Here is a 20200-nt window from a genome sequence, read left to right as displayed (position 1 = left end):
GGAGACACGCTAGAGTATACATATTATTGAAAGTCGATCAGGAGACGTTCGGGGACGTTGATTAGGAGACGAGACCCAGGTAAACTAACGTTGATCAGGAGAAGTGTAGGGACGTCGATTAGAAGAAGACCCAAGTAGACTTAAGTAAGGTGTGAAAGAAGAAAAAATCTACCACAGTGTGTAAGGCATTGGAAGCCAGTAGATTACAGCTGTTTCTAGAGAACGCAGTGCCATCTGCTGTTAAAAACTAAGCTCAGAATCGATTTGAGAGAATCGCGATGCATTCGGAAAAAATTGGAATCGATCCAGAATCATTTCTCGATTCACAATGCATCGATTTATTGTTCCAGCCCTACTGTTAATACTGTCTTTGATATATTGATCCCTCCTGTCATTGAAGCTAGATCTGTTTCTGTCAAAAAGAGATGCATAAATGAGAACATTAGTGTGCTACATATAAAGGCTATATCTTAGACACCAAGCACATCTGCAGACACTATTGATTTTCTCCTTGATTCCTTTAACTCAGAACTTTAGAATGTTATTGATGACATTGCTCCTGTGAAAGTCGGGAAGAAGACTGGCAGAACCAAATCACCTTGGAGAAAAACAACAGCAGCTGAAAGTATGAAAAGAAAATGTGGAAAATATGGCGGAATACAAAACACCATGGGTTGGGGTGCCATGTGCAATGGGCATGCTGCCGTGGGCTCCTGGACAAGACCCCAGCGCCTTTGGCATCTCAATTGCCTCGAGTTTCTGGCCGTACGTCTAGCTCTGCACCGTTTTCGGACGTTGCTGGAGGGCAAGCACATACTGGTCCGTTCAGACAACATGGCGACAGTAGCGTACATCAACCATCAGGGTGGTCTGCTCTCCCGCTGTATGTCGCAACTCGCACGCCATCTCCTCCTATGGAGTCAAAAGCATCTGAGGTCGCTTCGAGCCATTCACATCCAGGGAGAGCTGAATCGTGCAGCCGACGAGCTCTCACGACTACGGTCTTATCCCGTGGAATGGAGACTCTATCCCCAGACGGTTCAGCTGATTTGGGAACAGTTCGGCGATGCACAGGTAGATCTGTTTGCCTCCCCAGGCACTTCCCACTGCCGCTTCCCACTGTGTTTCCCCCAGAGAGCCTTCTTGCACAGGTCCTGTGCAAGATCAGGGAGCAGGTCCTTTTGGTTGCACCTCATTGGCCCACCCGGACTTGTGCTCCTCGCGACAGCCCCTCCCTGGCCAATTCCTCTGAGGAAGGACCTCCTTTCAAATTATTGTTATTATTATTTTATGCAGCCCTACAAGTATATGCATACAAGGTACAACAAACCTGGGCTGGGTTTCCCGAAACCTTCTCAACGCTACGTCATTCTTAAGTTACACCTTAAGCTGTACCTTATCGTTAATGCGTGTTTCCCGAAACGTTCTTAGTTAAGTATACCTTCTGTAAGTCATATTTTCGGAAGGTTGGTCTGGACCACTCTTAGCTTTACCTTATCACTGTTGCAGGTCTATACGAATATAATTCTGAAGTTTTAATATACCCAGACAGTGTTCAATTAGGCTAATTCAAGTGTTTTCATGCAAAGAATAAAATTGTCATTATACTGATTGTTGTTAGATTTTTAATTATATTATCCAAAGGTACATCAGCTGCCGAACCATTAAAGGCTTAATAGTCTATTTAAAGGGAATGATTGTGGTGGGGAGTTTGCTCAAACTATGGCAGTGATACAGTGCATAGTTGTTCTAAAAGACGGCGCCGTCTGCAGAGCACTTTCAAAGGCCAGTGAAAGCAGACTGTCAGTTAAGTCCTATTCGGACGCTAATTATTTATCATGGGCTCGTACGGTATTTTAAACATTTACAGGGGTAAGTGATTTTATTGCCGTCCGAATCCATAATGTCAGTGTTTTTTTCTCACCCAACCCGCGTAAAAATCCCTGGCCAAATAGTTTTTTTGACAAACAGGTCGTGTGGGAATTTAATTGCCGTCTGAATCCACATCTCTGAGTTTACAAGAAGAGATTCAAAATTCACTCTTTAAATCCTTTTTGATCACTACCGAGTACCGTATGTAAGATGTACACTTTTATTACTGAAATGCTGGAAGTATTTACAAGAACACTATTTCATCGCAGCTCCACCTCAGCGAAAAAAAATGGGAAAGAGATGAAATCACGTAAAATTTTTGAAATGGTTATTGTGGCAGCAATATATGATACAATTTTAAAATATGTAGGCTAGGCTATTATAGGCTATTATAGTTTGGATTATTTTTTATAATATCCCATGAGTCCTGATAAATGCAATTTCAACTATTTCTGAAGTGCTTCTTTTATAAACACCGCTTTCTCACATAATGCAGTGAAACCATTATAAAATATAATGCACGAGAGAATAATTGATTCTCGAGCCATCGATATCAACCAATTCAGCATGGTGCTGAATTGGTTGATATCGATGGCTCGAGAATCAATTCACCACGGACAGCACCCGGTAACGTCGCACGTAAGAAGGTATATCTTAAGCAGCTTTCTAAGTATAGTTCGGGGAACACGCCTAGTAATGGTATACCTTTAGTTAAGTTATACCTTAAGAGTCTTCGTAGCATGCTAAGAGACAACGATATCGGGAAACCCAGCACTGGCCACTTGATAGGGCCATTAGGGGAGGGTATTGTCTTCCCAGGTGTGAAACACATCAATATTCATAATATTCTTACACAAAACATGTCTTACAAATTTCTAGGCTACGTGATTACATTTTCAAAAGTCTTGTGAACAAATGATCAGTATAGGTTTTATGGCCTTATTTCAGTGACTAAAAATAATAGTTTTTTACAAACCACACATAAACGTAATTTTCTCAAAACTACAAACTTTTACATACATGCTGCTCACATATTATTGTAGCAGAGTTTGTGCTGAATACAGTGTAATCAGACTTTAGCCATGAAAATGTTACAAGTAACAGAAATAAGCACAAATGTCAGAGCATGTCAGAAGACCTCCAGGGCCCAGAAACCACTTCAGACCCCAGAGGGTTAAAGTACCTTTACTTGTTTATAAATCACTCAATTGCCTAGGAGCTCACTACATTGCAGATATGCTCACTGAATATAAGCAGATCACTCAGATCATTAGAACCAAGTCATATGTGCCCCAACAGTCGCCATTTATCAGCACATGCTGGTGTAACCTAAGCCAACAGAAATACAGTCAAAATGTTATTGTCATGATTGTAGGCCATTTACGGTATTTGCAAAACATATAGTACTTTAGTTAGGTAAAGAGATACATGAAATGAAGGGGAAATAAAGAAAATACATAACAATGAATATAATAATATTGTTACGGTTGGCTTAGATAGGAAGACGAAGACAAACAGATCAAGATCAATATACATCTAGTTAATGAAAGTTCTCCAAGCAGGCAGGATAAACAGAACCATACCTAACGGAGATCAGACAAAGACAGCGTGAACAGGAGGATCTAAATAGCACACACAGATGATGGTAATTAATAGGACACAGGTGACACAGATGCACTAATGATAATAACCAGGGAGACAGACTAGTGGCGGGAAACTAAACAAAGGAACATGTGACAAATGACAACTAACTGAAAAGTCCATGAACACAGTGGTGACAAATATTACCAATGTTAATATTATTATGTTAACAACTCTCTCAAGTGCCACGTTCATAACACTGGAATTCCCACTCCCTTTTGTTTGAACATATAGACAGAGATGCGCGATCTGCACTGCCGCATCTCTTCCTTGCATGCCCTGCAGCAGTCGGCAGCTCGTTGATTCTTGATGAGTTTAGAATGAGCGAGCGTGCAATGCGCACTTTTAAAAAGTGTGGTAGTGACATTCTAAAAAGCTTAATGTGGGATAAAAGCTCACCATGACTTAATGTACTGAAATTGGAGGATCAAATTCAGTAAGCACACTATTGATGACCCATGACTGCATCTCTTTCAGTGCATGATGCGATAAAACTACAGCTCGTTTAAAATCAAAGTTTTTTTTGTTTGATCCATTTCATACAATCTGCCTTTCATGTAGCGAGTGCACTTCCGCAAAAAAAAAATTTTTGTATTCTTTGCAATATTTTAAAGGGGTCATATAATGGTACATGCACTTTTACAAGTTGATTGTACTGAAATGTGTGTTGGCAGTGCCTGTACACAACCATCATATAATGATAAAAATCCATCCAGTGTTTTTTTTTTTTTTAAATCTCCTTATTAGAGCCCTGCAAGGGCCAAATACTCCAGCCCTAACCCGGCCCTGGCCCGTGGTGTTCAAGCCCTACCCGGCCCCAGCCCGACAACGGCTGTAATTTTTCAGCCCGAACCCGAGACCAACATCAATATCACTTTAAGTCCTCTCTGAAGCGCGCTCTTTGATGCGCGCTCTCTGATGCACGCTGTCTCTGCAACACGCAAACACACGCACGTCACACGCTACTAAAAGGTAAACTTTTTTATAGGCCTGACACATAATGCCCAATCATGCCCACAAATATTGAACAGACTGTCCATTAGAGAGAAGCATAAGCATGCAGTAAAGATTATAGCGCTACGGGATCCAACTGCAAAAATAAGTAAATAAACGGCCTACCTTTCTCTGCTTTTAAGTAACTGAGGAACAATGTTCAAAACAATGTTCAAAAATGAAGAACTCTTCGCCAACTGGCTAATGTTAAATAATATTAATAAAATTTAAAAAATCCAACTTCTCCCTGATCCTCTGCATGGTCAACTGTCATCTGTTAACGCATGTGAGTGACGCGTGCGTATATGCGTATTGCGTTTGTGTTGCTTAGGCGATGTATAATATTTATAATATAATAAATATAACAATATTTCATACACACTATGTGACGTGTGCTCTGCACGTATATTATGGGCACAATGAAAGGAGAGAAGCCAAATAAGCCAGAGTCCGACCCGAGCCCGATCTGTAAAAAAAAAAAAAAAAAAGGCCCGAGCCCGGCCCGAATGGGCTTAGCGTGTCGGGCCCCATCGGGTCCCGACAGGCTTGAGGCCTCTACTCCTTATATGTTTTCCCCTGTCTCAAATCGAGCCGTCTGACCGTGTGACGTCACACGGTCGGACGCCCCTCCCACGATTGTTAATTGACAGCAGCGTTTCAACACAGACCCGTCCATTTTCGTACTGCACTGGACATAAACATACATTACAACAAATTCTTAGGTGTCCTTCAACTACTGCTAGAAACATTCCTGCCGTGACCTCATGTCAGTGCTTCAGCCCTGACAGTTGTACCTAACACTGCATAGATAACGTTATGCATCACTGACAAGCCTACATTTACCGAAAAAAGTTTTTCATGACCATTAGCTGTAACATCAATCTGTCAATGAACTAACGTATACATCAGTAAACACATTGCATTCGTATCTCACTACTCTACCCTGCCAGTACATACAAAGATAGATCAAAGTGACATTACGTTAACCAACCATTCAGAAACGTCCTGTTCGAGCCTTAATTGTCGAACTTCTTCGGGGCCATCATCTTGTTCCGGGTCCGACTCCGGTTCAAATTGATACGGTTGCACAGATGTGTCCTCAGAGACTCCCGCTGCCATTCTTTCTCCAAAATATACCCTCAACTGTTGTCAAGGCAACACTCCATGTGTGTTGTGTCAAAACGCCCCACAGAACAGAGGGGCGGGATGAGCAAAACTCATCATCATTTAAAGACACATGCCCTTAAATGGCATGCTGAAAACAGAGCTGTTTTTGACCAGGTAAAATAAGTGTGTTCTTACAATACTAATGAGAATTTTTAATTAAAGTATATTACAAACTTTACATTTAGACCCTAAAGAATCATATTAACTTGTACAAAAATGGCATTATATGACCCCTTTAAACATTGATATTTTATGTGCAACAATAGCTAGCTCAGTGTTCATTAAGGCTTTACAACTGATAAAAAAAAATAAAAAAATCCATACATGATTTACGTCACAAGTGATGGTGGCACACGGTAATACATGGAAACTACAAAGGGGAGCCATTGTCATGATCCTGGTATTCTTCTTACTCTCTTCCTCCCTCTTCTGGTCACACTCATCATTACATCCGTTTACGCACACACATTCTCTTTCATTATCTCATCCGCTCTCAGCTGTTTCTCATCACCTCTCTCTACACCTGTTTCCCACCTTCTCTGATTAGACTCTCTATTTCTAGGCTTTCCTTTCCTTTGTTCCTTGTCAGATTATTGCCGAATGTTACGTACCTGTTTTCCTGCTGTTCCAGTCCCTGTCTTGTCGTGTCCTGTCTGGTGCGTGTTCTTGACTGACTACATTGTTACCTCGCCTCGGCTTTGTCCAACCTCCAGCTACGTGAGTGGTCCACGGTTTGGTGTTCCCGTGCTCTCTACGGACCCAGTCTCTCTCTCCTCCTCCGGGAAATCCCGCTGCCGGTCCTGACCGTGTATTTCTGTTCCATTATTGCTGAGAGACTTTCTGTTTCCTTTGGCTGAAATCTTCTTCGGTTGGATTTAGTACTGAGAGACTTTCTGTTGGATTTATATGCCTACCGGCCACCTGTGTTATTTTCCCTGAACTGTTTTCAACTATTAAATATTGTCAGATCACCTTCTGCTTTTGGGTCCTCTCTCCTTGCACCGTGACAGAATAATCTGACCAGATATGGACCCAGCGAAGGAGAGTCCTCTTCAGTCGGCTCTTGAACTCCAGGGAGCCATGCTGGGCCGCCATGAGGATGAGCTGGCTGCCGCTCGTCATGCCGTGGATTCCCTTGCTGCTCGCGTGACTGAGATCTCGCAACAGCTTCATCACCTCCGAGTTGAGTCTTCCTCTTCTAGAAGTCAGGATGCTCCTGAGCCAAGAGTGAACAATCCGCCGTGTTATTCCGGTGAGCCTAAGGAGTGTCGATCGTTTTTGACACAGTGTGAGGTTGTCTTTTCACTACAGTCTACCACGTATGCCAGTGACCGCTCCCGCATCGCCTTCGTCATCTCCTTGCTGTCTGGCCGTGCGCGGGAATGGGGAACTGCGGTATGGAATTCAGAAGCCGACTGTCTCTGCCGTTATACCTTCAAAGAAGAGATGCTGCGGGTCTTTGACCGTTCTGCGTTCGGAGCGGAGGCTTCCCGGCTCCTGTCTACGCTTCGCCAAGGGAAGAGGTCAGCAGCAGATTTTTCGATTGAATTCCGTACTTTATCTGCTTCCTGTGATTGGAACGAGTCAGCCCTGGTAGCTCGTTTTCTCGAAGGGCTTAATGCCGATTTAAAGGACGAGATCCTTGCCCGCGAGGTACCCACTCGCTTGGATCCTCTGATTGACATGGCCATTCGAGTGGAGAAACGCTTTGAGATTCGCCGCCGCAGCCGCAACCTTGAGGGTTCTCTTTTCTCCACTCCTGCGCTCTCCGCAACACCGTCTCCCTCCGCGAACTCCGAGCCTATGCAACTGGGAGGTTTACGAATCTCCGCGGCAGAACGTTAACGCCGCATCATGGCTCGCCTCTGCATGTACTGTGGCTCCGCATCTCACCAAGTCTCCACCTGCCCGGTAAAAGCCAGGGCTCACCAGTAGAGAGAGGGTTACTGGTGAGCGCTTCAACCCTAGACCCTCCGCCACGCGCACGCACTACTTTCTCCGCTCTCCTCCGCTGGCCGGGATTTTCCGTCTCTTGCCCGGTTTTGATCGATTCGGGTGCCGAGGGAAGCTTTGTGGATGAGACTTGGGCCCGTGAACAGGGGATTCCCCTCATCGAATGTGAAGACTCCACCCCTGTCCACGCCCTCGACGGTAGTATCCTCTCTAGAGTGCGTTTTTCCACAGTTCCGGTGAGTCTCACCATCTCCGGCAATCATCAAGAGACAATTTCTTTTTTAGTATTTCATTCTCCATATAGTCCTGTTGTTTTAGGACATCCTTGGTTAGTTGAGCATAACCCTCAGATAAATTGGTCCAGAGGCTCCATTTTTTCATGGAGTCTGTCGTGTCATGTTAAGTGTTTGATGTCTGCTGTTCCTCCTGTCTCTTCTGTCTCTGTTTTTCAGGAGGAGCCAGGTGATTTGTCCGGGGTCCCGGAGGAGTACCATGATCTTCGAGCGGTCTTTAGTCGTTCCAGGGCCACTTCTCTTCCTCCCCATCGACCGTATGACTGTAGTATCGACCTCCTGCCGGGTACCACGCCCCCCCGTGGGAGGCTTTACTCTCTCTCTGCTCCCGAGCGCGAAGCATTAGAGAGATATCTTTCCGATTCGCTCGATGCTGGAACCATTGTTCCTTCCTCCTCCAGCCGGTGCGGGTTTTTTCTTCGTTAAGAAGAAGGATGGTTCCTTACGCCCCTGTATTGATTATCGGGGGTTGAATGACATCACGGTCAAGAACCGTTATCCCTTGCCGCTCATGTCATCCGCCTTCGAGATCCTGCAGGGGGCTAAGGTCTTTTCTAAGCTAGATCTCCGTAATGCGTACCACCTTGTCCGCATAAAGGAGGGGGACGAGTGGAAAACAGCGTTTAACACCCCTTTAGGGCACTTCGAATATCGCGTTCTTCCTTTCGGTTTGGTCAACGCTCCTGCCGTGTTCCAGGCGTTAATTAACGATGTCCTCAGAGACATGCTGAACATTTTCGTTTTTGTCTATCTCGATGATATTTTAATTTTCTCCCCCTCTCTCCAAGTACATACGCAACACGTTCGCCAGGTTCTCCAACGTCTCCTCGAGAATCGACTGTTTGTCAAGGCTGAGAAATGTATTTTCCACGCTCAGTCCGTCTCCTTTCTTGGTTCTGTAATTTCCGCGGAGGGTATTAGCATGGATCTCTCCAAGGTCCGTGCGGTCACCGAATGGCCAGTCCCTGAGTCACGCGTCGCCCTTCAACGTTTTTTGGGCTTTGCAAATTTTTACCGCCGGTTTATCCGTAACTTTAGCCAGATCGCCGCTCCGCTCTCAGCTCTCACGTCTGCCAAGGTTAGTTTTTGCTGGACGAAGGAGACTCAAACAGCTTTCGATCGTCTGAAATCCCTTTTTACTACAGCTCCTGTCTTAAGAACTCCTGACGTCTCCAGACAATTCATTGTAGAGGTTGATGCATCGGAGGTGGGCGTGGAAGCTGTTCTCTCCCAACGCTCATCGTCTGATGAGAAGATTCACCCCTGTGCTTACTTTTCACATCGTCTTTCTCCCGCCGAACGCAATTATGATGTTGGTAATCGCGAATTGTTGGCAATCCGTCTAGCCCTCGGAGAGTGGCGTCACTGGCTCGAGGGTACCTCTGTTCCGTTCATCGTCTGGACAGATCATAGAAATTTAGAGTACATTCGTTCCGCTAAAAGACTCAACGCTCGTCAGGCCCGTTGGGCTCTTTTCTTTACGCGTTTCGACTTTTCTATCTCCTATCGCCCTGGTTCAAAGAACCTCAAACCAGATGCTCTGTCACGACAGTTCGCTTCTCCAGAGGTTGTGCCCACTAAGGAGGAGATCCTTCCTCAGGGTATGGTGGTGGGCGCAGCAGTCTGGGGAATAGAACGTTTGGTCAAGCGTTCTCTGGCTCACGCCATCACTCCCTGTCTTTGTCCTAGGGGTCTTTTATTTGTTCCTCCTTCTGCTCGTCTAGCTGTTCTTCAATGGGGTCACTCTTCCAAATTATCTGCCCATCCCGGTGTTAGGGGCACCGTCGCCGCTATCCGCCAAAGGTTCTGGTGGCCCTCTCGTGAACGTGACATACACCGTTTTGTCGCTTCATGTACCGTCTGCGCCCAGACTAAATCTAGTAATTCGCCCCCGGCGGGGTTGCTGCGCCCTCTTCCGGTACCGTCTCGCCCGTGGTCGCACATCACCTTGGATTTTATCACGGGTCTTCCTCCCTCTGAGGGGAACACCGTGATACTTACAGTCGTAGACCGTTTTTCCAAAGCCGCCCGCTTTATCGCTTTACCTAAGCTCCCTTCCGCTAGGGAGACAGCCCAAATTGTCGTTGACAACATTTTTAAGATCCATGGTCTCCCCTCCGACGTCGTGTCCGATAGGGGCCCCCAATTCTCTTCCTTATTCTGGAAGGAGTTTTGTCGTCTTATTGGAGCGTCGGCTAGTCTCTCCTCCGGTTTTCATCCACAAACCAATGGCCAAGCCGAACGGGCCAATCAGATAATCGGACGCATTCTCCGTAGTCTTGCTTTCCGCAATCCTGCTTCCTGGTCAGAACAACTGTCCTGGGCAGAGTACGCTCACAATTCCGCCCCGTCCTCCGCTACAGGTATATCTCCCTTCCAGTCTTGTCTCGGTTATCAACCTCCGCTTTTTTCGTCACAAGACGTTGATTCTAAGATGCCGTCCGTCAAAGCCTTTATTCAACGTGCAAGACGTACTTGGAGAGGGGTCAGATCCGCCTTATGCAAGTCTCGTACTCGTACTCGGCGGCCCGCTAATAGACGTCGTGTCAAAAGTCCCCGTTATTCTGTTGGGCAGAGGGTTTGGCTGTCCACCCTTAACCTTCCTCTTCAATCCACGTCGCGTAAATTGGCCCCTAAATTCATCGGGCCATTCCGTGTCCTTAAGATTCTCAGTCCTGTCTCAGTCAAACTCAAGTTATCTCCCAATCTCCGACGCATTCACCCTGTCTTTCACGTGTCATGTATTAAACCCGTTATTCGTGCCCCTCCTCGTCCTGTCACCTCTCCGATCCGTATCGAGGGCGCACCCACCTATAGGGTTCGCAGACTTCTCGATGTTCGTCCTCGAGGTCGTGGTCATCAATTCCTGGTCGATTGGGAGGGATACGGTCCTGAGGAGAGAAGTTGGATTCCATCCCGGGACGTCCTGGACCGCTCGCTGATTGATGACTTCTACCGCTCCCGCCAGTCCTCCTCTGTTGCGCCAGGTGGCGCTCCTTGAGGGGGGGGGGGGGGGGTACTGTCATGATCCTGGTATTCTTCTTACTCTCTTCCTCCCTCTTCTGGTCACACTCATCATTACATCCGTTTACGCACACACATTCTCTTTCATTATCTCATCCGCTCTCAGCTGTTTCTCATCACCTCTCTCTACACCTGTTTCCCACCTTCTCTGATTAGACTCTCTATTTCTAGGCTTTCCTTTTCTTTTGTTCCTTGTCAGATTATTGCCGAATGTTACGTACCTGTTTTCCTGCTGTTCCAGTCCCTGTCTTGTCGTGTCCTGTCTGGTGCGTGTTCTTGACTGACTACATTGTTACCTCGCCTCGGCTTTGTCCAACCTCCAGCTACGTGAGTGGTCCACGGTTTGGTGTTCCCGTGCTCTCTACGGACCCAGTCTCTCTCTCCTCCTCCGGGAAATCCCGCTGCCGGTCCTGACCGTGTATTTCTGTTCCATTATTGCTGAGAGACTTTCTGTTTCCTTTGGCTGAAATCTTCTTCGGTTGGATTTAGTACTGAGAGACTTTCTGTTGGATTTATATGCCTACCGGCCACCTGTGTTATTTTCCCTGAACTGTTTTCAACTATTAAACATTGTCAGATCACCTTCTGCTTTTGGGTCCTCTCTCCTTGCACCGTGACAGCCATCACTGTCAAACACTTTCAGAGAGTGCTGGGGCTTGTTGCAGCAGCGTCCAACGTAATATATTATGGCCTGCTTTACATGAGACCCCTGCAGTGGTGGCTCAGGACCAGGGGGTTTTCCCTGAGGGAAAAAAAGTGCTTCACATTAAGGATGCACCGATCCACTTTTTTTCACTTCCGATCCGATACCTGAATTTGGATATCGGCCGATACCGATACTATTCCGATACCAGAGTTGTGTTTGCTTTAATGTTATTATTATCATTATTGTTTATTTTATATGATGCTGAAATAAACTTCTCTCAACAGGCAAGTAAATTATGATATGTAACGTTACGTATGTATGCATGTATGTCCCAAAAGGCAACTTGAGGTAAGTAACGTTATAAAGTCAGAAAAGGAAGTCAGAAAAACAGGAAATCCCGTTAACAGTAAAACAAATCCCATTCTGAAAACAAATATGCAACTGTAAGGGTTTCAAATGGATTGGCATGTCAATATGTATTACATTCCCAAAATGTCAAATACTTGAGTCTTGAAATATAAGAAAAGTGCAAGTGTAAACATCTTACACACACACTATCTGAAGGGTGGTCCTCGCTCCGATGCGGTAACTCTCTTGATGAATGCTCGATCAACATCAGCATCTTGCAAACAGACTAGCGGATTTTGCCTCAGACGCGCGTCAATTTCGCTTCAAACTTTTGCTTTTTACGTGCGCCAATTTTTCTCTGGACGCGCGAATGGATTCAAAATATTCAAGCGTCCAAATAGACACGGTAGACGCGAATTTGACGCGCTATTCGCGTTTGGTGTGAACGCACAGTAACGTGGTGCTTTTTTAAATGTTTGATTGCGTTCGTTGTGTTCTACAATGCGAGGCTAGGGAGCTTCAAAGAGCTCTGAATTACAGCTTTGCAAACATTGCATTTCGCTGTCTTGCTCTGCGGTGTTTCCAGTGTTAAGTATTTCCACACAGCGGACGTTGTTGGCTAGCCGCAAACTGCGGAATGGATTTCCTGAGCGGGGGCGTGTCTCATAACTCTGAGCGGGGGCGTGTCTCATTGAGCCGCGCCTCCGTTCAGTAAATCCATTCCGCAGTTTGCAGCCAGCTAGCAGACTAGCCGGTGGGAATCACTTTTGGAGTCATTTTAAGCAGACAACGTTAAAGCGCAGACATGACTCATGGATATCGGATATCTCCGCAGGTTGGATCGGAAAAATCCTATAAGTGAATTACGCTGGTATCGGTCCCGATACCGATACTGGATCGGATCGGCCCCATCCCTACTTCACATGATCAAATTAACATGCAGATATGTGGAAGTAACCGTGGTTCCTATTCCAGGGCCCTGTGTTGGGAGCGTCATGTCAGCGGAGAATCATGACTATGGATGCATCCCTCACGGGCTGGGGAGCGGTCATGGTTGTCATGAAGGGCCGCTTTACATGAGGTCTGAGGAGAGGGCATCATCTTTCTTGGCACATCAATTGCCTGGAGATGATGGCTGTGTGATGATGGCTAGCCCTGAGGCACGTCCACCTGGACCTAAAGGACCATCATGTTGTTTATGGGGCAGAGAACGCAAGTTGGACCCAGTTAACTGCCCAGTGGCTTCAGTGCTGGAGTTCCTCCAAAGCAGTTTCTCAGATGGTCTTGCATCCGTCCATGTTTAAGGTCTACGTGACGATTATAGCTGCCTTCCACACACCTTTAAGTGGTGGCCCTCTTGGGAAACACCAACTAATCATTTGTTTCCTTCGTGGTGTTAGAGGATGAGGCCTGTCGTCCAAACCAGGGTTCCTGTTTGGGACCTGGCAGTAGTTTTTGAGGGGTTATCTATGGCACCCTTCGAACCCATTGACGAGGTGTCGGAGAAGTTTCTCGCTTTCAAAGTGGCCTTCCTGCTAGCTAATATGTCCCTCAAAACAGTTGGGAATCTGCATGCTCTATCAGTGGGTATTTCGTTCCCCAAAGTGTCGTCTTAAACGCACTGCGAGTTCCCTTGAAAGGCAATGTCTCGGGTTTATGACTGTAACCCTTGTTCCCTGAGAAGGAAGTGAGACACTGCATCCCTTTGCCACACAAGAAGTGCCTGAGAACGACTTGCTTTGACCTATCAGAAGACGTCATGACTCAACACCAATCGAGACTGAAGTAGTTCCACACGTGCTTCAGAAGCTATCACGCTGGAGGCGTTCCCCAAAGGGTTACAGTAGTTTTTTGGACAAGAACTTTTACACTACATTTTTTTGGAAAGTAATCTAAAGTACTCTTTCCATTCCTGTTGGTTACCAGATTAATGTACCATGTTATTTACATGGTATTCCATGATATTATCAATATTATCACCAACAACAAAGAAAACATAAAATATTAGTGAAACTATTAGTGAAACTTATAGCCACAGATGTTTACAATCACCCCAGGAGATGTCACACAGCACAGTGAAGCTGAGCAACCATTAATAATACACCCATATCAATGATAAAATTATGGCCTTTTTAAATGGCAACCTTCTGCAGAAGCACAGCAGTTCAGCACACATCTGCTTGCACTGAAAACCTCACAGACCTGGCTTTAAATTGCATCAGTGAGCACTCCCCTGAGAACCTCTCAGAAAAACAACAAGCCATGTTCACAAAATGGCAGAAGAATAAATAGCAGGGCTCTTTAATATGCTTGCAGCTTTCTTCCAGTCCCACTACAGAGTGAAATAAACTGTGTTTCATATTAATGACTCCCACAGGACACTGCTACACACAGGAGATTCAGTACCAGGATTATATATGTATCTTATACATGTTCTGTTTAGATGTGTAAGTGTAAAACAGACAATGACAAGCCTTAACAGGTCGTCAGGGCTCTCATCAGTCAGCTTGTCAAAGGAGCAGAGCCAATCACAGCACAAGACTAAGAGCTCAGAGGCAGACAGCCAGAAGAACAGGAAGTAGGAAGTAAAGATTCTGAGGATGAGTCATAATTATCTCATAAAACACACACACACACACACACACACACACACACACACACACACACACACACACACACACACACACACAGAGAGCGAGAGAGAGAGAGAGAGAGAGAGAGAATTTTTTAATTTGAAAACACATTTTATTACAATCAAAAATAAAATATTTCCTTACATTCTACATTAAGACAAAAAACAAAAACAAACATATACATACACAATAAAACACTCTTTATACTGCTATTCATAAATAACACCATAAATACTCCTTTACTGCAACCACATAGCAAAAATTAATGTCCCTTCATGAACAGAACATTACGGTGACGCATTGCTGCCACATACATATTATTTCCCCCCCTCAATTATGTCGTAATAACGAGATCTTATGTCGTTTTAACGACATCTTTTCTCGTAATAACGAGATCTTATGTCGTTTTAATGACATCTTTTCTCGTAATAACGAGATCTTATGTCGTTTTAACGACATCTTTTCTCGTAATAACGAGATCTTATGTTGTTTTAACGACATCTTTTCTCGTAATAACGAGATCTTATGTCGTTAAAACGACATCTTTTTCTCGTAATAACGAGATCTTATGTCGTTAAAACAACATCTTTTTCTCGTAATAACGAGATGTTATGTCGTTAAAACGACATCTCTTTTTTTCCCTTATAAGGACATGTGTAGTCATGTACAAAATATGCCTTTATCCACATAAAATTGACAGCCTATCGCGCCTTTATCACACGTTCAAAAAGCTTAAAGGAACACTCCACCGTTTTTTGAAATAGGGCTTATTCACCTTCTTTCCTACATTTAGATAGGTGGGCAAAAGCATTTTTGTCTCAGTGCATGCATTGTTTTAGTTTGACAGGGTCGGCGCTAGCTTAGCTTAGCATAATGAATGGAATCCTTTGTTGCCAGCTAGCATGTCCTGAGTAAAAGTGATAAAAAAAATAAAAAAACACCTAATTACTTCTTGTGACCTGCGTATTCACAACAAGTACAAATAGCGATGCAGATTAACACTAGGTGATTTCCTAGGCAGATATTGACTTATATATTAAGGACTATATTAGGGGGAAGCACAGGCGAAGCACTGCTACTTGGGCTTGATATCTCTGTGCTCAAGTAGCAGTGCTTCGCCTGTGCTTCCCCCTAATATAGTCCCAAGTCAATATCTGCATAAGAAATCGCCTAGTGTTAATCTGCATCGCTATTTGTACTTGTGAAATATGCAAGCCACAAGAAGTAATTAGGTGTTGTTGTTTTTTATATATATATCACTTTTACTCAGGACATGCTAGCTGGCAACAAAGGATTCCATTCATTATGCTAAGCTAAGCTAGCGCCGACCCTGTCAAACTAAAACAATGCATGCACTGAGACAAAAATGCATTTGCCTACCTATCTAAATGTAGGAAAGAAGGTGAATAAGCCCTATTTCAAAAAATGGTGGAGTGTTCCTTTAAGCAAATAGTAGCAGCCCCCAATCATTCAAAATTAATCAATAAGGCCCTTTTTTAAAAGTTTTTTTTTAATATATAATATATTATATATAAGATTTATTTTTGTTAATAGGCTATATCTTCATTCATTACCTAGAGATATAAGTAGTCAAAACACAACAGAAAATGTTACAACATTGTGTTCTTATTTTGTTTAATTAACGAAATGTCAATCTTCGTCTTTATAACAGAAGATACAATATAATACAAAAATCTTCAAGATACAGCCTACAATCTTCACATGTATAACGGATTGTCACCTTATAAACAGTCCTTTGTGTGGTGGAATAAGCAATGCTATATAGAAATATATGGTTAGTATCTTAATTTAAAAAATGTTTTATTATTTTATTAGTTCATTAATTATGCTAACTCAACTAATTAAATGTGAAGAGCTGGATAGCCTACTAATTACTAATGAAATAATGTCAAATATTAAATGTAGGCTATTGATTAGAGTTGCCATAGACTAAAGGATTTTTCTAGACTAGTAGTCATTAATTTAAGCAATTAGGACTAATCACACGTTTATATTCAATCCTGGGTGCATGTAGGCTATAGCCTATTCCGCGCTCAAGCGCATGCATAAAACTTGCCGCAAAGCGCCGGCAAAAGTAGGCTAATGATATAATAAATGTATCTGAAAAAAATAACAAAGCATTTTAATTGTTTATTAATGAACTAGTCTTTTCTAAATCAGTGTAGGCTGCCTGCATACATATCTCCATACATCTCCGCTGTAATGTAGCCTAGATGCGCCTTTCATACGGACATGATTACATAATCAGATGGTACTGTATTTGCTTTCGATTGGATTTTTTTTCGTTGGTGGACATTTTTTTATAAACTTTATAGTTATATTTCTCATGTCTGTGAGGCTTGTCTATACACTGTTTTTCAGTTCATTTTGAGGCGCGCTCCAATTCACAGAGATCATGAAAGCGCGCCCTGTTCGTTTTATTTTATTTTACAAAAGCACACCGTTTTCTTGTTATTATTATTTTCTGTATGACCAGAAATGATGGAGTATTTTAAGTTGTTTCCACTGTTGATAGGAAAATGCGAGTGATGGCACCGGCGCCTTCATCCATGTCATAGTGCGCGCTCCACACTCCGCACAAACACTTGGATATGCGCTTAATAATAGCAAACATTTATCTAGGTTACCGTTAGAGCGAGCGGCCATGCCAGACGGATAATCCTCTTCATGTTTAACTAATCAAATTCTGTTGCATTTTATTGCGCCAGTTTGAAAAGAACGGCTGAAACACTTAGCCTGCAGATAAACGCCCAACGCTGGTGTTTTTCTTTAAACAAATTCGTTTAGGCTTTAAAATAAATATTGTTTATGGGCTAATTAATGCCACAATAATTTGTTTATTTTATTGGCTACTTGTATTTTTCATTTCTGTTTTGCATTGAATACCATTGAATATTTGCATTGCATGCATTGAATATTTGCTGTGCACCGCAATACCATCCTCCCATAGAAAGACACGTTAAGAGCCACCTATTTTCTTTATAATAAAGGGTTTCTATGGAAGGAAAACGCTTAACGTATAATTAAATGCATTGCGTTCATATTCTTTATCACTGAAGCTTTTTCTTTATTATAAGGGTGTATTATTCCATTAAAAAAGGACTGTTTATAAGGTGACAATCCGTTATACATCTTGAAGATTTTTGTATTGTAGGCTATCTTCTGTTATAAAGACGAAGATTGACATTTCGTTAATTAAACAAAATAAGAACACAATGTTGTAAAATGTTCTGTTGTGTTTTGACTACTTATGAATGAAGGTAATGAATGAAGATATAGCCTATTAACAAAAATAAATATTATATATAATATATTATATATATAAAAAAACTTTTAAAAAAGGGCCTCATTGATTAATTTTGAATGATTGGGGGGTGCTACTATTTGCTTAAGCTATTTTGTACATGACTACACATGTCCTTATAAGGGCAAAAAAAGATGTTGTTTTAACGACATAACATCTCGTTATTACGAGAAAAAGATGTCGTTTTAACGACATAAGATCTCGTTATTACGAGAAAAAGATGTCGTTTTAACGACAAAAGATCTCGTTATACGAGAAAAAGATGTCGTTTTAACGACATAAGATCTCGTTATTACGAGAAAAAGATGTCGTTTTAACGACATAAGATCTCGTTATTACGAGAAAAGATGTCGTTAAAACGACATAAGATCTCGTTATTACGAGAAAAGATGTCGTTAAAACGACATAAGATCTCGTTATTACGACATAATTGGGGGGGGGGAAATAATATGTATGTGGCAGCAATGCGTCACCGTAGAACATAATACCTCTCCACTACACCATTTCATTTCAAACAATGACAAATCATTCATAGCCCTGAAAAAATTAAAATCTGTAATTATTCCTGACTTGATTACATTGGAAAAAAACATCAATACATCTTGTCCAGAAATGTTTTCAATCTTATTCTTCCTACTCGCATAAATTGCCATTTTTGATTGGCCCAAAACAAAATTTAACAACTGACACACAGAAGCCTTTCCCTTGACATACTGTATTTAAACCCACCAATAAACATTTGCATAGAGAATTTTTCATCAAAAGACTTAAAAAAAGACTCTACAACAATAAATAATGGTCTCAATCTATCGCAAAACATAAAAGCATGAAAAACGGTTTCTCTCTGAGAGCAAAAAGGACAATCAGAGCTAATCTCTGGGTTTATTACAGAAATAAAAGCATTCACAGCTATGACCCCATGTAAGATTCTCCACTGCATGTCACCCGCTCTCTTAGGTAACGGTGGCTTATATAGTGCTCTCCATTGTGGTCTAAAATCTCTACCAAACCCAATGACATTACGCCATGGTGTATCACTCCTGTTATGCAAAACTTTTCTGTTAAAAACTTTCACACAATTTGTATACACATCTTTCACATTAAATGAATCAGCACTGAAACATACATCTTTCTTTTCCAAAAAAGGACCTTCACACTCATCCATTTTAGGTGACAGGATTAAAATATGGAAAGGGTCATCCTCCTTTGGTTTTATGACACCTCTGCAAAAGTCTTTGATATTTTTCAACTCCTCTTCTTCAAGAACGGACCTCCATTTCGTTAAAAGTTGATGAACCAACCTTAAAGATTTAAAACCCAACTTTTCTGCTGTCTTCTCAATATTGTCCAAGTCCGGTCCTGCAATATTCACAAAATGTCCCAGTGTTGTAACTCCTGCTTTAATTAATAGTCCGGTATTTGCAGGAAAATAAGAACTGTTTACTACATTTTCAAAACGTGTTCCATAAATCAGTGGTTCTTGAAGTAACCAAAACAAACTTGAAATTTGTCCGATATTCACATCAAACAAATTCCAGACCTTAAAAATGTTATGATAAAAAATTGGTGCCTTCAATGTATTCATCTTTGGGAGGTCCATCAAAAAAAGAGACTTATCCAGACCTAATCCTCCCAAGCTCTTCAAAATCTCACAAGCAACAACCTTCCAATTTGAATTGGATGATCCATATAAAAGTCTGTGTATATAGCGCATTCGAAAAGCTGCAACTCTACTTTGCACATTTATAAGACCCTGTCCTCCTTCATCCTTAGATAAAAAAAGTACACTTTGGGATACCCAGTGTAATTTTTCCCCCAAAAAATCAATTAAAACCTTCTGAATATCAGCGAGTAAACACAGAGGAGGGTCCACACATGCTAAACGATGCCACAAAGTAGAAGCTACAAGGTTGTTAATAATTAAAGTGTGTCCCCTGTACGACATCTTTGGAATCAACCACTTCCATTTACTTAATCTTCCATTTACTTTTTCAAAGGCATCATCCCAGTTTTTTTTAACAGTAGAGTCATCTCCCAGAAATACACCCAGATATTTAAAACCTCCCGTAGACCATCTTAAGTCGTTTGGGAGCTTTGGTGCACCCTGTAACCAATGACCAACCAAAATTGCATCACTTTTGGCCCAATTTACCTTAGCTGAAGATATTTCTTTAAAATCCTTTAAAATATTTACCACAGTATCAATGTCCTTTTGGTCACTAATTAAGACCACTACATCATCAGCATAAGCTGATAGTGAAATAGTTTTACCAGAAAAAGGCAAACTTAAACCTTTTATGTTTTC

The 20200-nt window shown here is 42.5% G+C and overlaps 1 protein-coding gene across 4 annotated transcripts in view; it reads right to left on the bottom strand.

Annotated features, from left to right (window-relative positions):
- Positions 1-20200, bottom strand: part of myripb (myosin VIIA and Rab interacting protein b) — a 269944-nt gene that overhangs the window by 143117 nt on the left and 106627 nt on the right. For 2 of the 4 annotated variants that reach the window (XM_082183982.1, XM_082183984.1), the window contains exon 1: positions 5498-5893. The exons of the other annotated variants lie outside the window; for them this stretch is intronic. In XM_082183982.1, coding sequence (XP_082040108.1) covers positions 5498-5625 — 128 coding nt within the window. In that variant the 5' untranslated portion in view covers positions 5626-5893. Of the gene's footprint in view, positions 1-5497; positions 5894-20200 lie in introns of those variants that run through there. 4 annotated transcript variants of the gene reach the window in all.

Source organism: Leuciscus leuciscus, assembly GCF_965113295.1.
Source record: "Leuciscus leuciscus genome assembly, chromosome: 11".
Classification (NCBI taxonomy): domain Eukaryota; kingdom Metazoa; phylum Chordata; class Actinopteri; order Cypriniformes; family Leuciscidae; genus Leuciscus; species Leuciscus leuciscus.
This window is presented reverse-complemented; position numbering and strand designations above follow the sequence as displayed.